The 19267-nt window shown below is 37.4% G+C and overlaps 2 protein-coding genes across 3 annotated transcripts; both read left to right on the top strand.

Annotated features, from left to right (window-relative positions):
* The first annotated feature begins 130 nt into the window (after window positions 1-130).
* alkbh5 (alkB homolog 5, RNA demethylase) lies at window positions 131-11147 on the top strand. The gene is made up of 4 exons (XM_077205296.1): window positions 131-1349; window positions 1878-1958; window positions 2048-2173; window positions 9992-11147. The coding sequence occupies exons 1-4, from the start codon at window positions 676-678 to the stop codon at window positions 10167-10169; spliced, it is 1059 nt and encodes a 352-aa protein (XP_077061411.1). The 5' UTR covers window positions 131-675; the 3' UTR covers window positions 10170-11147.
* Window positions 11148-11966: 819 nt separating this feature from the next.
* mief2 (mitochondrial elongation factor 2) lies at window positions 11967-18828 on the top strand. 2 transcript variants are annotated; one of them, XM_077205295.1, is made up of 5 exons: window positions 11967-12107; window positions 13584-13738; window positions 15559-15715; window positions 16088-16410; window positions 17209-18828. In XM_077205295.1, the coding sequence occupies exons 2-5, from the start codon at window positions 13604-13606 to the stop codon at window positions 17986-17988; spliced, it is 1395 nt and encodes a 464-aa protein (XP_077061410.1). In that variant the 5' UTR covers window positions 11967-12107; window positions 13584-13603; the 3' UTR covers window positions 17989-18828. The 2 variants fall into 2 exon arrangements, with proteins under 2 accessions (XP_077061410.1, XP_077061409.1); XM_077205294.1 differs by having other exon boundaries at window positions 16085-16410.
* The last annotated feature ends 439 nt before the right edge of the window (window positions 18829-19267 follow it).

Here is a 19267-nt window from a genome sequence, read left to right as displayed (position 1 = left end):
TTTTCTGTCTACAAATTATTGTTATAATAATAAATAATTATTAAATATGGTAATACTTTCATTTAATCGAAAATGCCTTATATAGCTGAAGGGGTTTGCTAACAGCTGCTCGCGTCGCTCATTGGCTGTCACTGGACCAGGCCCTCATGCCTACGTGCAAGGCATGACGCGCATGCGCAGCTACTCAAACAGTTTTAGTTACACGAGTTTACGATCTTTTCACGGCTCTGTACAATCCTGCTGTTGCAGAATAACTACTATCTCTTGGATATATTTTAATTAGCTGATCAACACAGCTTGTAGTGACCAGAAGGCGTGCTATACAAACAACATGTCACTGTAAACCTGTGTCCACTGGAAGCTAACGGTGCCGCAGCTGTGCTACGTGCTAATGTTATGGGACTGAACCGCAGGAAAACGCCGCCTGTGATTGACAGCACACTCTCTGCGTTGCGTTACATATTCAGCCGGGTTGCTCGTGGAATGGGGCAGTGGACACTTTGGTTGGTTTAATTTGCTACAACAGGGAAAGAGGAAGCAGGAGACACCGCTACAGGCCTTCGGTCACGTCCCGCACGACTTCAGTGACCGATACTAATATTATAACATGGGGACCTGAAGTGAATTCAGGATAAACAACATTTAGCCGCGAAATTTCGGACTTTGCTCTTTAAAATGGCCGGTTTTACGGATTTGCGGGAGAAACTGAAGTCGATGACACCGCACAGGGACACAGTTTTCGAGCACAGCAACGGCGAGAAGCGCAAATACCGCGAGTCGGATGACGATGATAGTGAGTACGAGGAGCGGCGGGACGCGGAGGCGCGCAAAGTGAAGAGCGGCATTAAGCAAGCGAGTATTTTCACGCAGGAGGAGTGCGCGCGCATTGAGGCAAAGATCGACGAGGTGGTTGCTAAGGCAGATAAGGGGCTCTACCGGGAGCACACGGTGGACCGGGCGCCCCTGCGGAATAAGTACTTCTTCGGGGAGGGCTACACGTACGGTTCGCAGCTCGAGAAGCGCGGCCCCGGGCAGGAACGCCTCTACTCCAAAGGCGAGGTGGACGAGATCCCGGACTGGGTGCACGAGCTGGTCATCGATCGCCTCGTGACGCACGGCGTCATACCGGAGGGCTTCGTTAATAGCGCCGTGATTAATGATTACCAGCCCGGGGGCTGCATCGTGTCCCACGTGGACCCTATCCACATCTTCGAGCGACCGATCGTGTCCGTGTCGTTCTTCAGCGATAGCGCGCTTTGCTTCGGCTGCAAGTTCCAGTTCAAGCCCATCCGAGTGTCCGAGCCCGTGCTGTACCTGCCCGTGAGGCGCGGCAGCGTCACCGTCCTCAGGTGGGAACTTTACCAGCCCGGACACTTGCTACTGTGTTGCGATTCTAGTTCAAGACTTTCTCATGTTATATGTGATATGTTCTATAAGGTAATTCGGTTAAACTTAACAATAAGGTTTCATTAGTTAACTACATTAGTTAACATGAACTAGTCAATTTCAATATACTAATACATTATTAAAAACAAAAAGTTGTGTTTGTTAACATAATTTAATGCACTGTGAACTAACATGAAAAAAATGAACAGCTGGATTTTTATTATCTAAAGTTAACAAATATTGACAAATACAGTAACAAATGTGTTGCTCGTGTAATACATGAATTAATGTTAACAATGAAACCTTATTGTAAAGTGTTACCGGTAATTCCATGGTCATTTATATTATGGTAGTATATAATTGCCATACTCATTTGCCATGGAGTTTACATGGTACTTGAAAGGATAAAACTCACACAGTACTGTAGTACTGCCATGTTTATAGTAAAATATTAAAATCTTGCTCATGCTCTCTGCTTTGATTCTTTTTAGTGACTACGCAGCTGATGACATCACACATTGCATCCGCCCACAGGACATCAAGGAAAGGAGAGCTGTCATAATTCTCAGAAAGTGAGTTGTTGTTTTGAGTCAGAGTTGTTCTTGAAAGCTCTGGAAGCATATGCGGGGTGTATAATTTGTCTTGGTGTGTTTTATTGCAGAACAAGGCCGGATGCCCCTCGCTTGGACTCCAATTCGCGGAGCCCGTCCATCCACTCTTCTGAGAGACGACACACACTCAAAGCCAAACGCTCACACCGCAAGGCTGACCCAGATGCTGCACACAGGTACTTGCAAGCTGTTTAAATAGGATGCATAACTACTAAATCCTAACTATTTTAACATCCTTGTTACATTTACTTACTATAGTAATAACAGTACATTACGCTTAATTGCATGCAACTAACCCTCAGTATATATTGTTGATTAATATTAATAAGTACTTAAATGCATAATTACACTGTAACAAGGAAACCTTAAAATGAAGTGTAACCCCACTGAAACTCATCCCACTTTGTGGTGTAGTCATGATAAATACCTAAAAGTGTGGCTTGTTAAGGACAGTTGATCAGGCTGGATTTTCTTCAGAAATTATAGAAACCTTGTGTTTAATATTTAAGGTGCACAAATCTAATGTATTTATTTACTTTATTCAATTATACCTAAAGAAGTAAATATGACAAATGTTTAAATTGATTTACTCTAGAATGTGATTAAGACCAGTGACCACTGTTTTGTCTGCATAAAGTTAGATCCACCTAATGGAGCCGGCCATTTTGGGATCACATGAGCAGCTATACTAAGGTTTATTTTAGTAAACCCCATTATCTGCAAAATAATTAAATCATACCCTACTGATCAAAAGTTTGGGGTCAGTAAGGTTTTGTTGTTTTTTCGTTTTTCAGCAAGGGTGCATTTAATTAAAGAAGTTTCTTTTTAAATCCCAAGTTACTTTTATATTATATTAAAAGATTTCTATTGCAAATAAATAAGCGACAAATCAGCATATTAGAATAATTTCTGAAGGATCATGTCCAGGGCTTTAGGGGCTGTTTACACCTGGCCACTTAAAGGAGAAAATATTATTAAAATATTCAATAACTTCACTGTAATTTACTGTATTGTTGCCAAATTCAGTTCACACAATATATTTTTCCCAAAATAAGTATTGTAGTATAACCGACAGGACAGAAGTGATGTGTAAACTGAATTTGGCAACAATACAGCGAATTACAATGAAGTTATTGAATATTTTTCATAATAAAAATCATCAAAATTATAAATTTGCAATTGAATATAAAATTAAAATATTTTTACCAAAACAAGTGTTGTAGTTTAACCATCAGGACAGCAGTGATGTGTGAACTGGATTTGGCAACAATACAGTGAATTACAATGAAGTTATTGAATATTTTCCATAGATAAAAATCATAAAAAGTATGCAAAAAGACTTTTATACTAAAATAAGTGTTTTAGTAACACCATCAGGACAACAGTGGTGTGTAAACTGAATTTGGTGACACTATAGTGTGTGACAGTGAAGTTATTGACTGTTTTCGTTGTAACGCTTTTCGGGGTTTGCACTTTGCAGACGGTCCCTTCGGATCTGTCTCTCAGCCGCCTGCGCATAGAGATCAGTGTATTTTATCCACTGCGAAGGAAAGCTCGTTTCGAGGAAAATGAGGTTGTAGCTGCTTGTCTACGTTACTACGATTAAAAAGAGGGGTTATTTGTGTAGTAACAACGTTTAGCTCACGAGTTATTGACCCGGGAATTTAGAATCTGTGAATTTATCGCCAACTTTACTCAACTAGCAACTCTGATCTTAACTCGTTGCACATGATCAACGCTCCTCCCACCTGGACATTGTTTATCTTTTCCGGCTACAGCACGGGACTGCAGCGCGAGACTAGAGCCTGCCGTCTAAAAGACTATTTAGGTGAGTTGAAACAACGGCTAAGTTGCTAAACGCATCTTGTTAACATGTAGGGTCCCTGTTCATGTTGGACAGACATTTTAATTGCATTTTGTGTCTGTTAAGAGGCTCAAAAACGCTCTTTATGTCCATGCCCCCATAGCTCCCGTTTTAGCTGAGTGGGAGCTCTGGGCATTCGCGATCGCAGCTCCGCGTAGCAAGCACCAATCTGTTTCGTTTTTTTTTTCTATAGTCAGTACTCACAAAGGTCTAACGATCAAGATTAACTTAAAAATTGCCCGGAGTTCTCCTTTAATGCGTTTTCTGTGATCAGATAGCTATCCGATCGGGAAAAGACCAGGGCCCGTATTCATAAAGATTCTAAGAATCCTCTCAGAAAACTCTTAATTTAGCTTAAAATCTTTTACGTAGGAGTCCTAGCTTAAGAGCAATTCGGGACCGATCTGAGAGCAACTCTGAGTAAGGAAAAGACAAAAACTTTCATCTTAGTGAGGAGGCGGGGCTGACCCCGTTGCTATGTATGACACAATCTTTTGAAGACTGTGATTGGTTGGTTGTCCAAGAAGGAAAAAAAGAGTGATTTTAAGTATAGGGTCTATTCTAAGCCTTCATTTTGAAATTACATGCGTAATTTTTCCTTTTTGACCATTCTCATACACACACATTATATTTGTGAATATAAATAATTTTTTTATTTACCATACTGTTAATTTCCTATAAGGTATTTGATTGGATTAGAATGATAAAAATTGTTCCACTGTCTATTTAAGTGGTGGTTTGAATGTTGGTTTTAATGTAGCAAACATGGAATAAAAAAACAAGAAGGACAAGAAAGCTCAACTCGACAGAGGAACAGTGTTTACTGTGAGCCCAGTTAGTGGATGAACACAAGGCCATCCTTAAAGGAAATTCATGCCGGGTGTCACAGCACAGAAGTAGACGTGGGAGCTTATAGCGGTTAATAATAAATTATTTACGGTTCATTCCCCCTGCTTGTCCGGAAACCTGCTATATTCATAAATGTATTTTTTTTAGCCTGCAATGTGGGAATGTCCAGTGGAAACGAAACGAACTGCGACACAATAAGAGGTTCTGAAAGTGCTGTAATTGTTTGTGATCACTCTGCTTACAGAAGGTTGTGACAGACCCAAATCATCACTGCTGCGTTGATACATTTTCCCAGCTGCCAAATATCTTAATGTACAGTAGGGCTGGGCGATAAATCGATAACGATAATTATCGCGATATGATTTTTCTCGATAAAACGATATCAAGAGTTCGATAAATGTTTGATAATGTTTATGCGCCAAAAGCGGAACGAAACTCATTTGAACCGCGCGCCACACGGACCATTTATCCGCTCGGCTCAAAGTCCAAACGGCAGCACAGCGCAGCGCGAGCTCACGAGAGCAGACGCGTTTACTATGATCGGTCTCTGTCTCGAGATCCAGTGAGAAGCGTTTGAATTCAGCGAAGAACACAAATGTCTCAGTGATTTAAACCAGTTTAAAGGCAGAAGAAACAGCGCGGACAAACAGGAGAAACACTGTGTGAAATGATACAGTCAGAATCTGAATTGATTTACCATGGATTTACTGTAACGTTAGCCAGTAATAACTACACCATGAAATGTAGGATATACATATTGAATTGCATTATATTACGAATGTAGACAATGTATTAAATGACTAATGGAATATAATTACAGTATTTAATAATCTATTTAGGCTACTGTTTTTCATACAAATACCATGGAAACCATAAAGTTACATTTTGCCATGATAGTGATGTGCTATAGGCTATGCCTGGTTTTATCTGTGGTTATCATGATCTAAATGCATGATACTGGATGACCAATGGTTAATTTTAATAAAACTCAAACAGTCCTCAAAAATGTAACCTGTTTTTGTTAATGAACATAAATTTAACATAGTATTAGCTTGAGTTAGGATGTAGATTTACTGTCAACTCACTGTCAAATATGCATTTTGAGACAAAACATGTAATATTAATATTGCAGCCTGCACTGCAAACTGTGCTGAAGATACATCCCATCAAAGTTAGGCAACACAAACCTGTTTCAAGACTTGAAACAATATCCCCCATTAGCACATGCAGAAACTAAGAAATATATTTTTCTATTCAAATATTTATTTTCTTAAGGAAAAATGACAAATGTTTGAATGTTCTACCTCAGATTTGTGTAATGTTCACCTGTTCGGTAAGTGTTTGTCATGATGTTCTCACAATAAAGAGTAGTTTAAAACCACAATTAACGCTCTGGTTTCTACAACTTTCCCTTAGGAGCGAAAATCTGCCTTTAAATTTGAAAGAAACAAAGATTTGACATTTATCGTGATTAGGGCTGCAACTAACGATTATTTTGATAATCGATTAATCGGACGATTATTTTTTCGATTAATCGGATAGAAATTAAATTAGATTTTTTTTTTATTATAACTAAATAAAACCGTAAATCAGGGTATTTATGTGTAAAAGTGTACTTTAAAAAGTGCAAAAGCCACACATTGAGTTTTACTAATATCAATATTTGCATTGTTTTTAATGATAATTGCTGATGGCAAGTTGACAAACATGATTATTGTTAAAAAAATGATATCCAACATATTATGTTTTAACACAATTTTTGTTAAAACAAATTTACACAGACATGTTGTTCAGATGTGAATATCTGAACTAAAAACAAACTAAAAACATCTAAAATATATAATTCATTTAATTTTTATTTAAAATTAATTATATATAAGGAATATAAGGATAAAGAATATAATATATATTATATATAATATATAAAAGAATAATATAAGGATAAATTGATTAAATAAATATAGAAAGACTGAAAACAATTGTGTGAACGTAGAGCCGCAGTAGATCGCGTTTGAAAAACAATTAAAACTTAGTAGACAAATGCTATAAAAAGAGAACGGAATGGAGGTAACGTTACCCAGCAAGCTAACAGGCTTGAGTAAAGGACAGGAGAAATTATGCATTAGTGCACAAGCATTCGCTGAAAACCACTGAGTACAGTGACTAAAAAACAATATTTTACTGCTGCTGTTATTAACTGCCTTTATATTTAGTGCTTCGCTTTGTAAAGACCGTTTTAATTTAACCTATTTCTGCGGTAGGGCTATTTTAATCCATCACTTACGTTGCGAGCGAACTGATTGCGCAACCTGATGCTCGAGACAAAATACAGACATCCCAAGATCCCGGAAGTCCCGGGAGTCTCCCGCATATTGATTGCGGCTCCCTGATGCCCGCGAATTAGTTCAAACTCCCGAAATCTAGAGCGCGCAAGCAAGAGCGCGCATGCGAGACAGAAGAGACTGCTCCAAACCGTGTAGCGCGCGCTCGGCAGAGCCCCTGAGGGAGAGAGACCTTGCGTGTGTGTGCGTACCAGTAAACGCTCCCCGTGACGTAAGCAGACCAACTAATCGATAATGACATTCGTTGACAACGATTTTCATAATCGATTATAATCGATTTTATCGATTAGTTGTTGCAGCCCTAATCGTGATAATTATCGATATCGACTGATATAAAAATAAATATCGTGATAATTTTTTTTTGGCCATATCGCCCAGCCCTAATGTACAGTAATGATTTAATTTCTGCCACTACACCATTCCTGCGCTGTGTCGGAGATGTTATTGTGTCTCTAATAAAATCGGTCACAAACATGTTCCCTGCACGATCTAATCTATAGTGTCTTATTCACTCACTGTCATCTATTGTCTGCAATGCATTTCTTCTCCCTCTTCATCTTTCTGCCATTTTCTCCTCTGCTAAAAAAACTCTTAAGTCCTCGTCCGTGCTCCTAACAAGTTTGACCTTAAGACCTCTTTTAAGGGTTAAGATGCTTTCTGAATTACTTTTTTCTTTACCAGGATTTTTTCTTTAATTTTAAGAGTAAACACCCACATTTCTAAGAATTTTCTTAGAATTTTGTCACTAGGAGCTACTCTTTGCATTAAGATTCTTTATGAATACGGGCCCAGGTGTAAATGCCCTCCGAAAAGCATTCGAGATGGATTTAAATCTGATCACTCAAACCACTTACAGATGAAAGTGGAATAAAAAAAAAAAAAATAGAAAGTGGAAAGTCTAAATGCATCGTTGTTGAAACCACATATGTAAATTGTACTCCTCCCAACAATGTTAAAAATAAACGTGTGAGAGCGTGTTATAGGCTATATGTCATGTGATAGCCAGATATGATGGCGCTACTTCAGCACGCATCACAGCAGATGAGCAGCTGAGTATCTCTTCATCAAGCCTAGCGCAAACTACCACGAATAAAACTGAAAGTGACTCTCAAGATAATCTTCATTAAAAGTTAAGAAATCTTACCATTGCTGTTACCGCTCTCTCCTATTGCGGTCTTTGATTTTGAAATTAGCTGATGATCAATAAAATGCATCTTCTATCTGTTGCTATCGGTGACGTGAACTCCAATAAATGTGCACATAGCACAGGATTGAAATTGAAGATCAGATTTTTATCCGTTTTGCGAAAACACATTTATGTGACCAAGTGTAAAAGGAATTGTTTTGATAAATCAGATAACTTCTGTATCTGATCAGTAAAAACACATGAAGTGACCAGGTGTAAACCGGCCCCAAGACTACTTTTCCTGCCGGTGTGACTGCACTTTTTTAGAGATCGTTCTGGTGCCACATTGCCCAACTGATAAGAACTGCCGTTTCTATTCAATATGAGAAACATCAAACGAAATTAATCTGCACTCCTCGTTTGAGATGCGCATGAGAAACATTGTAACATGAATAAACAAGTTATAGAAGGCTTTTCAATCCACAAATCACCAACATTCACCATGGATTTAATCATGTAGTAACGCTAACTGTGTTTACCGTGGTATTTTGGCAGAAATAGTCTGTTTTTATATTATTTATTTCGGCGTTCGTACGTTTTGAGTGAAATTCAAGCACTTTTCAAGGACTTTCAAGTGCTTCACACTTTTTCCAACACTAAAAATAACATTTAAACAGTTATCAGTTATTCTATCAAAGATTGACACCTTTTGTAAAACTAAAAGTTTCAAGATGTAGGAAATCTAACACGTGGCAAACACTTTTATTTGAAAATAAAAAAGACAGGAAATTACCACTATATCCAGTAAATGGTGGCAAAGAAACACTTATTGGCTTATTAGCCATTTCCACCTAATATAGCTTTTTTTCACAGGTTTTGCTTTTAAATTTACATTGAAATATTATGAAATCTCTCATTATTTGATGCTTTTTGTTCTGAAGTATGAAGTAGGAAAAGTCAAGAAGTGTCATGAAAAACAGTAAAGAGCACTCCTTTTACAGTCACTAAAGCTGTCGGTCAGTTCAGTATGATACTATAGACGAGCAATTATATATTTAATATGAGTAGAATATTTACATTTTCATCTGTATCTCAACTCAAGCTCAGCGCTTTACTGTGAAATGTTCATAGCCAAAAAATAAACGTGTAATATTATGAATTATTATTATTATAGTGCTGGTGCCACCGTCTGTAGAGGTAGTGGCACCGGTGCTACTGCTCTCAAATGTTACTGATGCTGAAAATTCAGCTTTCCATCACAGGAATAAATTACAATTTAAAAAATATTCAAATAAAAACTTTTGTAATTTTCACTTATTATTACTGTTTTTACTGTATTTCTGGTCAAATAAATGCAGCCTTGGTGAGCAAAATGAAGTTCTTTAAAAATCTTAGCGACCCCATACCTTTGAATGATAATGTAGGAGAGAGATAAGCATGTAGGGTATTTACACAATGTGTTTGGTAACAACATATTTTTGCTTTTGCAAGATGCAGTACAAAGTTCAAAAGAAAATCACCCTGCTGAACCGGCTTGCTTAGTGCACCTGTAAAGGAATCGTGACCCAAAAAAAACCAAAATCTGTCATTTGTTTACTCTCACTCGTGTTATTCCAAACCTTTATGCTGGGGGTCATTATGAACTGTCATTGAGTGGGAAAAAAATGTAACAACATACTGGTTTGCAATGACATGACAGTGAGTAAATGATGATAATTTCAATTTCTGCGTGAACTCATCCTTCAAGAATAACGAAGTTGTCACATTCCACACATGCATTTTGCTAAATCATTTTGCTCTTTTCCTCCCTCAGACCTCGCATTTTAGAGATGGACAAAGAGCTGCAGAGGCGTTCCGTCTCCTCCCGACAGAGACGTCACGGCGACAGCAGTTCAGAAAACTCCTGGAGGAGAACTGAAGAGAGAGAGCCGGGCTCACGCCACACACACGACCACGCACCCACACGACGAGTCAAGATGAGACGTCACTGAGACGCAATCGGAACTCACTGCTTATCTCCTCAGACGCCTTTACGTTTGCTCAAGCCAACAGTGACTCAGTAGAAGAGATGCTTCTGGAGTGGGTGGACTCAAGGATGTTAGACGCTGGCTGCTTGATCTATCTATTCAGACATATCAAAAATTATACTTTAATATCCACTATATTTTGTTCTGTGTGATTAAAGGAAATGTATGGAATAAAAATACATCTAAAATGACATGGAATTCAATCATAATTCACCAATTCGCAACTTCATGTGCCTCTGTAATGCATATATAGCTCATTCACATAACAATATCCAATACAACTGTGTATTGGTCCTCTTTTGCAAAAGTAGATTTTTGAGAAGTAAACTTGGGTGATTTATTTTTTCTGGCTTTAAGAATTTTTTTGGATAAATTCTAAATCAAGTTTAGAACTGGCCATCAAATAATCATTCACAGAAATGTTTTGTTTTTGCAAAATCCTAAAAGTCAGAGAAAGCGAGAGGGAAAATAAATTGCACGTTTTGTTAATGCAGACAGTTAAGTTAATACGTGATGATAAAATGTATTTTATTTACACACAGTAGCTTCTCAGTGCTTTTTCCCCCAGTGAAGGCTGGTATAGCCATGGGAACTAGTTCTGTTTGACAACCATGCTGTTTAGAGTCTTTACTTCTGATGAAAAGAATTCACTCATGCCAACATTACAGCTGTCGTTCAAGAGCTGTATGAGACTGTCATTATGGCAACAGTTCATGTTTTATTTATGTTCATATGGTTTAGTTTTGAGATTGAATGGAAGTGGAGAACAAGTAGGAAAAGACAATAGTGTGTCCCATTGCAGTTGTTTAATAGAAAAAAAATGTGATTGACTACAAAAGACTATACTTTGTATTCATGAGGCTGAGACTATTTTTGTTTAAAGGTTGAAAACAAGTGGAGTAGATTTTGGCTTCATACAAAATTAAAATGCACTGTTTTGGAGGTTCTATGTCCATTCTTTATTTTTGAAGTTCTTAATATTTGTGGTATTGTTTTGTAGTTAACTTTCAAATTCCATGCATTCTCACTCAATGTTTCTTGAAACTTACTATTCATGTTAGTTTATATTTGAGAATGTTATTTTTTTCAGTTCAATTAGCTTTGTCCATTAATATGGAGAACATCATGTTCAGGTTACACTTAATTTAACATGCATCAGAAAGTTTAAGAAAGAAAATTGCTCCAGTTCTGATATTCATAATTTTTTTATCAGAAATCAAAATGTAAATATTTCGTGTGGCTATGCAACCTTGAATCGTTACCCAATAAAATCCCACAGGTTATTTCTTCAAGCGCTGGTTGTAAATGAACGGATGTGACTGTCCACTAGATGGTATGAGAGAACTTTCCACTAATTCTTCACAGATAACAATATTAGCTTGATCACTATGTTGCTTGATAATGGGGATTGTTTTAAATTATTTCGCGGAATATCAGAAACTAAATTATTAACTAACTTAAGTGCTAATGCACAAAGTAATTATTCAGTTTGGAGTGCTTTGGTTCTACATTCAAATGCGAGTGGATCTTTATTATTCTATTTTCAAGAACAACGTAAGTTTAATTTATTTTCTGCATTGAACAATAGAACCAAAAACAGAAGCGATCAAATAAGTGTCATAGTGTAAGAACATAAAAAAATATGTGTGGATCCTCCTGTTAAAATGTAAAAAATATGTAAGATATGCTTATTATTTTGGCCATACGTTCATAGAAGGAAATTCCATGTAAAGTTCTGACGTCAGCTGACACTGTCATTTCATTGGTCTAGATGTACGTCAATCAGCGGGATAGTGACGTAAGATGTGTTTGTAATAGGTAAGAGAGCAAGTGCGTACTAGACAAAAGTACTTAATTCGATACTATACGCTAATGGCTCTGATTTGATACCACCTTAAAAAGGTAAGTTAGCTGTTTATGTCGTGTTTATGAATTGATAACTGCTTAATATATTCCCAAGATTGTTGGTTTTCTGAATTCAACAGACAGCTAGTTAAGTTAGCAAAAGCTAACAGAGCAAAACACTGTTGTTTTCAGTTGCATGAATGCCCTTTGTGAACTACTGAAAATAATTATTTGATTATTTGGTAGTCATATGGGATTTAATATAATATTTAGGAAGGAAAAACGACATACATTGTTATACGTGTGATGTGCAGGCGTGCTGTTTAACATTTAAACTGCTGATGTAAACTGATCAATGCTATCAGTGGTCTTTTCTGTAAAACATAATTAACTTAATGTTGTCTGGGTTTTAAAGTCCATCTGTATGCAGGCCTTGTGTCATTTAATGTGTACTAACCCAGTTTGCCTTTTACCCAATAACGAGGAATATACTATACGTATGTAAGCTGTTTTGTTGGATTTTTTTTTTTCTTTGATCTGGCTAATAACATGCTTTTACTTTTAAAGCACCTTTTGCAATAAAAAAAAATATTGGGCCTAAAATGTATCTATTCATCCATGTACTGTATTCATCCATGCCCGAGCCTTAGACTATTGTAATCTGTAGATCACAGCCAGAAACCGAAGTCTAAATCAATATCACAAAATTATCATATATCATAAGTGGAGAGTTACTAAGCCACATGGGTCTAAATTTGGGCCTGGTAAACCACCCTGCTGGTGCCCAGTTCATGAAGCTACCAAAGCTATTTCTGATCCACAGACAGAGTGAGTGGCAGGTGAAGCTTCAGATTTCTGGCCTGTCACGTAGCACACATGAGCACCATGTGTTTTGGAATAACCTTCATAAAAGAGTGCTGTGGTGGTGCTTTAAATCCAGGATTAAATGAAAATTCACCCTTTAAATTTCTAAATGTTATTGTATACAATTCATTTGTGAATGTTTCTCTTTTTTATGTTTTGACTTCAAGATGTTTAATCACAATGTCATAATTGAACCTTCCAGTGAAAACGACATGTTTCTCCCTTGTGATGTATGCAGGACTTCTCCAATCATTTAGTCCAGTTAAACCACCCCTGCAAGCTTGCATTCATCTGCCTCCACTTATGAGTTAAACACCCACATCTCAAAATAATCCATTACACTCTGGTCGATGTCACAATAGAGAAGTAAAGATCTCTCGCTACTTCTGTTTCATTGTGACTTAAATGTTATCAGATGCCTAAAGCAATAAAAATAGCACTTTAATATAAATAAATACTGTGGTGTATACTATTTACGGTACACCAAAGTGCCCCATGGTGTTTTTAGTACCATGAATGACATGATACATGTCCAAAAATCATAGATAACACATTCTTTCAATTATGTATTTGTTTCAAGTCTCTAAACTCAAAAGCTATCAGACTTTGGACTTTGAGGAAGCATGTGTGAAATCAAATGGTAATGTAATTCTTTGTTGACGTTTTCAGACACTTTCACAGAGGAAGTGATGTATTATTCTGGAAAAAGGCGAGGAGAAGATGGAATTGCTGCTGTTATTGACTTCCTGTTGTCGAATGCCCGGCTGGTGCTGGGGGTGGGCGGAGCTGCGATGCTGGGCATCGCCACATTAGCAGTGAAACGGGTGATCATTCGGGTTTTTTTGGTTTATTACACACTACACAATTCTGATTGGTCAAAAATAATATTGTTTAATAGAGTGCAACATGTATTTTTTTTTTCAATTCCTTTTTTCCCATAGAGATTTTAAAGAGTTAGAAGCCATGAATCAAATCAAACAACTATGAAGTCCCAGCATTACAAACTTTGATTTCAAGCAAAAAAAGTATTTGAAAATCAGACAAAAAGACAAAGATACAAGAGTGTGTACGTAATTGCTTTAAAGAATTACACTTGCTTTTCACTAGCATTACAAATTACATGGCCGAAATAAAAGTGATGGATAAATATAAAAATATTGATTTAAAGGGTTAGTCCACCCAAAAATGACAATTATCATAATTTACTCACCCTCATGCCATTGCAAACCTTTCTTCTGTGGAACACAAAATATATTTTGAAGAATGCTGTTATCTAGTTTCAGTTCTCATTGACCAACATTCTACAAAATATCTTTTGTGTTCTGCAGAAGAGAGAAATGCATACAGTTTTGGAACGACATGACCTGTGACATACATTGAGTCATGTGAAAAGGAAAGTACACCCTATTGAATTCTAGAAATTCAGAGAAATTGCAAAAAAACCAAGAACTAAACCTCAGACTCTACAGGCCTCAGTTGACATGTTAGCCTAAATGTTAAAGTTCATGACAGTATAATGAGAAAAAGACTGAACAAGTATAGCATGTTTGGAAGGGTTGCCAGGAGAAAGCCTCTTTTCTCTAAAAAGAACATGGCAGCACGGCCTAGGTTTTCAAAGTTGCAACTAATCAAACCACAAGACTTCTGGAACAATGCCCCTTGGACAGATGAGACCAAAGTGGAGATGTTTGGCCATAATGCACTGTGAAATCCAAACATAGCATATCAGCACAACCACCTCAATCATACCAACTGTCAAGCACGGTGGTGGACAGGTGATGATTTGGGCTTGTTTTGCAGCCACGGGACCTGGGCACCTTGCATATATTGAGTCAACCATGAACTCCTCTGTACACCAAAGTATTCTAGAGTCAAAATGTGAGGCCATCTGCTAAAGCTTAGCAGATGGCCTCACATTTTGACTCTAGAATACTTTGCCGAAATTGGGTCATGATTCAGGACAATGATCACAAGAACGCCAGCAAATCTACACCAGAATGGCTTAAAAAAAAAAAGAATCAAGGTGTTGCAATGACCCAGTCAAAGTCCAGACCTCAACCCGATTGAACTGCCGTGGCAGGACCTTCAGAGAGATGTGCATAAACAGATGCCCGCAAACCTCAATGAAGTGAAGCAACGTTGTAAAGAAGAGCGGGCCAATATTCCTCCGGAACGGTGTGAGAGACTGATAGAGTCATACAGCTAAAAGTGGTTCTACAAGCAACTTAATCATAGGGTGTACTTAGTTTGTCACACATGGCTTCTCCATTTTGGCTTTACTTTTGTTAAACAATGACACCGACACTGTAATATGTCAAAAGGGTGTACTTTCTTTTTCATATATATATACACACACCACACACACAAATTTAAGTATTTTGAGAGCGTAGGGAGATTGACTTTCTTTTTAAGTTGAAAAAATGTAGGCTGATGACTTCAACAGAAGTATATACCATTAATTAATAAAAAAAACTTGTAGCTCACAGTAGGTCTGTCTTTAACGGTTTATACGTTATTGTTTCCCAGTGGAAGAAAATAAATGGGATTTTTATTTCCGGAACCCAACCTTTACTCTCTATTATGGCTTATTTTGATTACTTATTGATTTTTTTTTAATCTCTTATTTCTTCTTGTGGTGTCATAGCTGATAGAACGTGCTGGCAGGCCTCCTGATGAGAAGCCTGACAAGAAGATGATGGACAGCTGGGAGGAACTAGGCTTGGTTGGCTCCTCCCCCAAACTGCTCCACAAGGGTATTGAAGGAGTAGTCATGAAACAGATTGCAGCCGCAACCAAGAAAGGTACATGCATATTTAAAGAGTCTTCCAAATTAAGGTATTTCCCATCTAGCGGTAGCGCAACAACAAGAAATCAAAATGTACCCTATTTACTGTCTCATTGTGCACAATTCATCAGTGCATGTTAGTCCAAACCAAAAGTTTTGTAATCTTTTATAAGAATGTTTTGATTTGCTCAACTTCTAAAACTACTGGTGAATGTCAATTGGCTATTTCATGAATAGAATAGAATGGAATATACCTTTTTGTCCCATGGAAATTTGGTTATTGATATCACTGAACGATCCGTTTCACTAAAACACATCATGATATGGAAGTAAAATGAGTTGTGAATGCGGTTTTAAGTAGAAAGCCTTTTTTGTGTGTGTTTAGCAGAACTGTCTCAGCCCATCCCCCTACCCTCACCTGAACCCCAGCGGTGTGACGCTGACCCACCTCAACGCCGGAAACGCTTGGATCTGTGTGTGATGACGTTTGCAGAGCGTCTGCAGCAGTACTTCAGAACACGAGTGTGTCTGTCAGCGGAGGAGGTGTCTGTCGCACAGCAGCGAGCGTTAGATATATCCACAGAGATCCAGGCCTTCCTGCACTCCAAACACCCAGACATGCCGTTGGGAGACATGATGCTGGCGGGGTCACTGCTCGACGACCTGCAAGTGGTTAAAGCCGATCATGCCTGCCTGATCGTTCCTCTACAGGTATCAAGATTCTATCTGGACCACTATCTTTGTGCTTGTGTTCAAATTTTATCCTACAGTTTCCAATAGTTGCTATTCCATACTCAGTTGCAAGACCAATTAAGTTTCATGATATCTGGAGCTTGCCTGGAGTTTTGTTACATATACTATATGTTGATAATTAAATTTATTTTTAATACATTTATATATTTAATTATGTATTTCATATATTAATTGTATTTTTCTGTGTTTTGTATCTTTAACCTTTTGGCGCCACCAGCCGTTCAAGATATTTATATATTATTTTGATTCTCTGGGTCTACTTTTTCAACTGTTGACCAAAATTGGTTTTGCTTATTATTAGACCAGCTATTGCAATTTTTAATTAAAATTATTATTTTTATTCCCTGGGATTTCAGTGGTTATATTACTTTATAAAAATAATTTAAAAAATAATTATAATAATTTCTAGGTCCTTCATGTGCTTTTTCAGCAATTCTAAATGAAAAACATTGGTTTAGATCATATTTAGACCAACATTCACAATTTTAAAAAATATTCTTCTTTCATGCAGAGTTCAGGGGATGATGTAATAGAAAAATATTTTTTTTAATTTTATTACTAAGTCCTCTAAGCCTTTCCGTCATTTTTAAATGGGCAGAAATTTTGATGACTTTTTCTACAATATTTGTCAATTATTGACCGTTATTGAAGTTGATTTAGATCATATTCAAACTAACTTTCCCAAATGTCACCATTTGGATCTTTGGACTTGGATTGAAGCTGTTTTTTAATTTGTTCCAAATGTGTTTATTACAGTTGGAGTCCAGTCTGTGGATGCCTATCGCCGGAGAGGACACATTTTTGGGTCACCCTCAGTACTGCATGGTGCGGCGTGAAAACCTCGAGTACTTCCCAAGGGGACGGAGCTACTGGGATCGACATTTACTGGGTGGATACTTGTCGTCACGGCTTGTGTCTGAGCAGCTAGGCAAGGCTGTGATGGAATCAATGAACTGGCCTTCGCTAACCGGAACCCTGGAGTGCGAGGTGCGACCGGTGCTTGGGTCTCCTGAGCTCAAACTGGAGATTCAAGGATTAACCCAAAGCAGTTGTGACAGTGGGGAACGCTTTTATATTACCGTGTTGCCAACAGTGCGCCTTAGCAAGATGATGCTTACGGCGCAGCGAGAGATCACTGGGTCATTCGACTACGTCTGGTACCAGAGCCTATACACCAGTGAAACAACTAGACTAGCAGCGCTTGACAAAACAGACTCGGGGGTCAGAAAGAAGTGTCTGAAAACACTAAAGGCTGTGTGCCGCAACTGCCCTGCACTACGCAAGCTCAACGGCAGCCATCTTAGCAATGTCATTCTACACATGAGTGAAAAGGAAACTGATTGGTCGGAATCTGTGTTTGCTGATAGGTTCCTGGAGGCGATTGCTGAACTAATCGGATACCTGGAGACTGGAATCATGCCTAGTTTCTTTAAACATAATGTGAATCTGTTTCAGGGATTTACTGAGGACGATATTGACGAGATGGGCTTCATGCTCTACTGTGCCATAACTGAACCTGAGATACTACTTATTTGATTCACTCCTATAATTGTGCACAGAGTATTACATCTATCAAAACATCTATCTCTAAGGCAACTGGCAATAATACATCTTTAAACAAAGAATGTAATATTAGATATTATATGTCTCCTCACAGTCCTCTGATGTGAATTTCTGCTTGCCTGCTAGGTGATTTTGAAGTGACAGGCATTATTTTACTATGCAGCATTATCCTAGTCAGGCACTTTGCTTAGATGTAGGTTTGAAAGAAGTGAAAGATTTCATAAAACATCTTTATTCTTGTGTGTGTGTATAAGGGTATTTAGACCATTTGTCTGTGAGTTCAGATGTATTTTTATTATGAGCTATGTGTTGACCATGATTATATTTATATATATATATAGCAGTAATCATAGACGGTGTGAAGCTATGTTGACTCTGAAGAAGCAAATACTCAATATCAAGACAAAGCAGTAATGCAAAAATATTTTATATACATTTTTGTTAGTTAGTCTTGCTTACAAATTAGCAAAAATACTGTGTTTGATTGGGGGAAATGTGCACAGAGGGTTGTCTAAATCTTTATAAGGGTTGTTTTCCTACTTGCTCACATTCTACCCTTTTGTCAATATCAGCATAAATGGCTAAAAATGACAGAAATAAACTAAAAGTTAATGTGATGCAGGTTCCATGTATACATCCTATGATAACTTGCCAAATAAATTTGGTTAAATAAATTGCAAAAACAATAAAATATTGGTAGGGTCAAATATCACACTTTTGTGAAACCTACTCCACTAATAAGGTTACATGAAATCTTAAATTATTTCTTCTTTACCACTGGGATGCATGTCTGAATAAAGAGATTGTTCACTATTTTCACATTTGTTTGTGGTGTTACTTCTGCTTTTAATGTCCATTTGTCATTGATTTTTGTATGCTAAGAAATTTCCCCTTTGTGTTGCAATCATGTGAAAACACAATAAGCACAAGTCACGGTTTATGAAAGGTCAAATACAAAAAGATATGGCCATGTTACTACTGAATTCAACTCAACAGTTAACAGCACCTCCCTTAAAAGTATAATAAGTTAATGTTTCTGAAGGGAAAAAAAGGGTAACTGTATTAATGATATTTGGACTATGGTACATGTTAAGGAATCCTATTTTAATAATCCTTTTCTTTGGGCCACTTTTTAAATTTACATTTCATTGAATGGCCCAGAGAAAAAAGGATTTTTAAAGTCGTTTAAAGATAAAGTGTTTAAAAAAAAGTAGAGCCTTATTTCTTTTTGAAGTGTTCTCGTTCTTAAAAG

Source organism: Siphateles boraxobius, unplaced genomic scaffold (assembly GCF_051911475.1).
Source record: "Siphateles boraxobius isolate OS27281-9 unplaced genomic scaffold, OSU_SipBor_1 53, whole genome shotgun sequence".
Taxonomy (NCBI): domain Eukaryota; kingdom Metazoa; phylum Chordata; class Actinopteri; order Cypriniformes; family Leuciscidae; genus Siphateles; species Siphateles boraxobius.
Note: the sequence above shows the minus strand (reverse complement) of the source record. Positions and strands in the feature narration are given on the sequence as shown.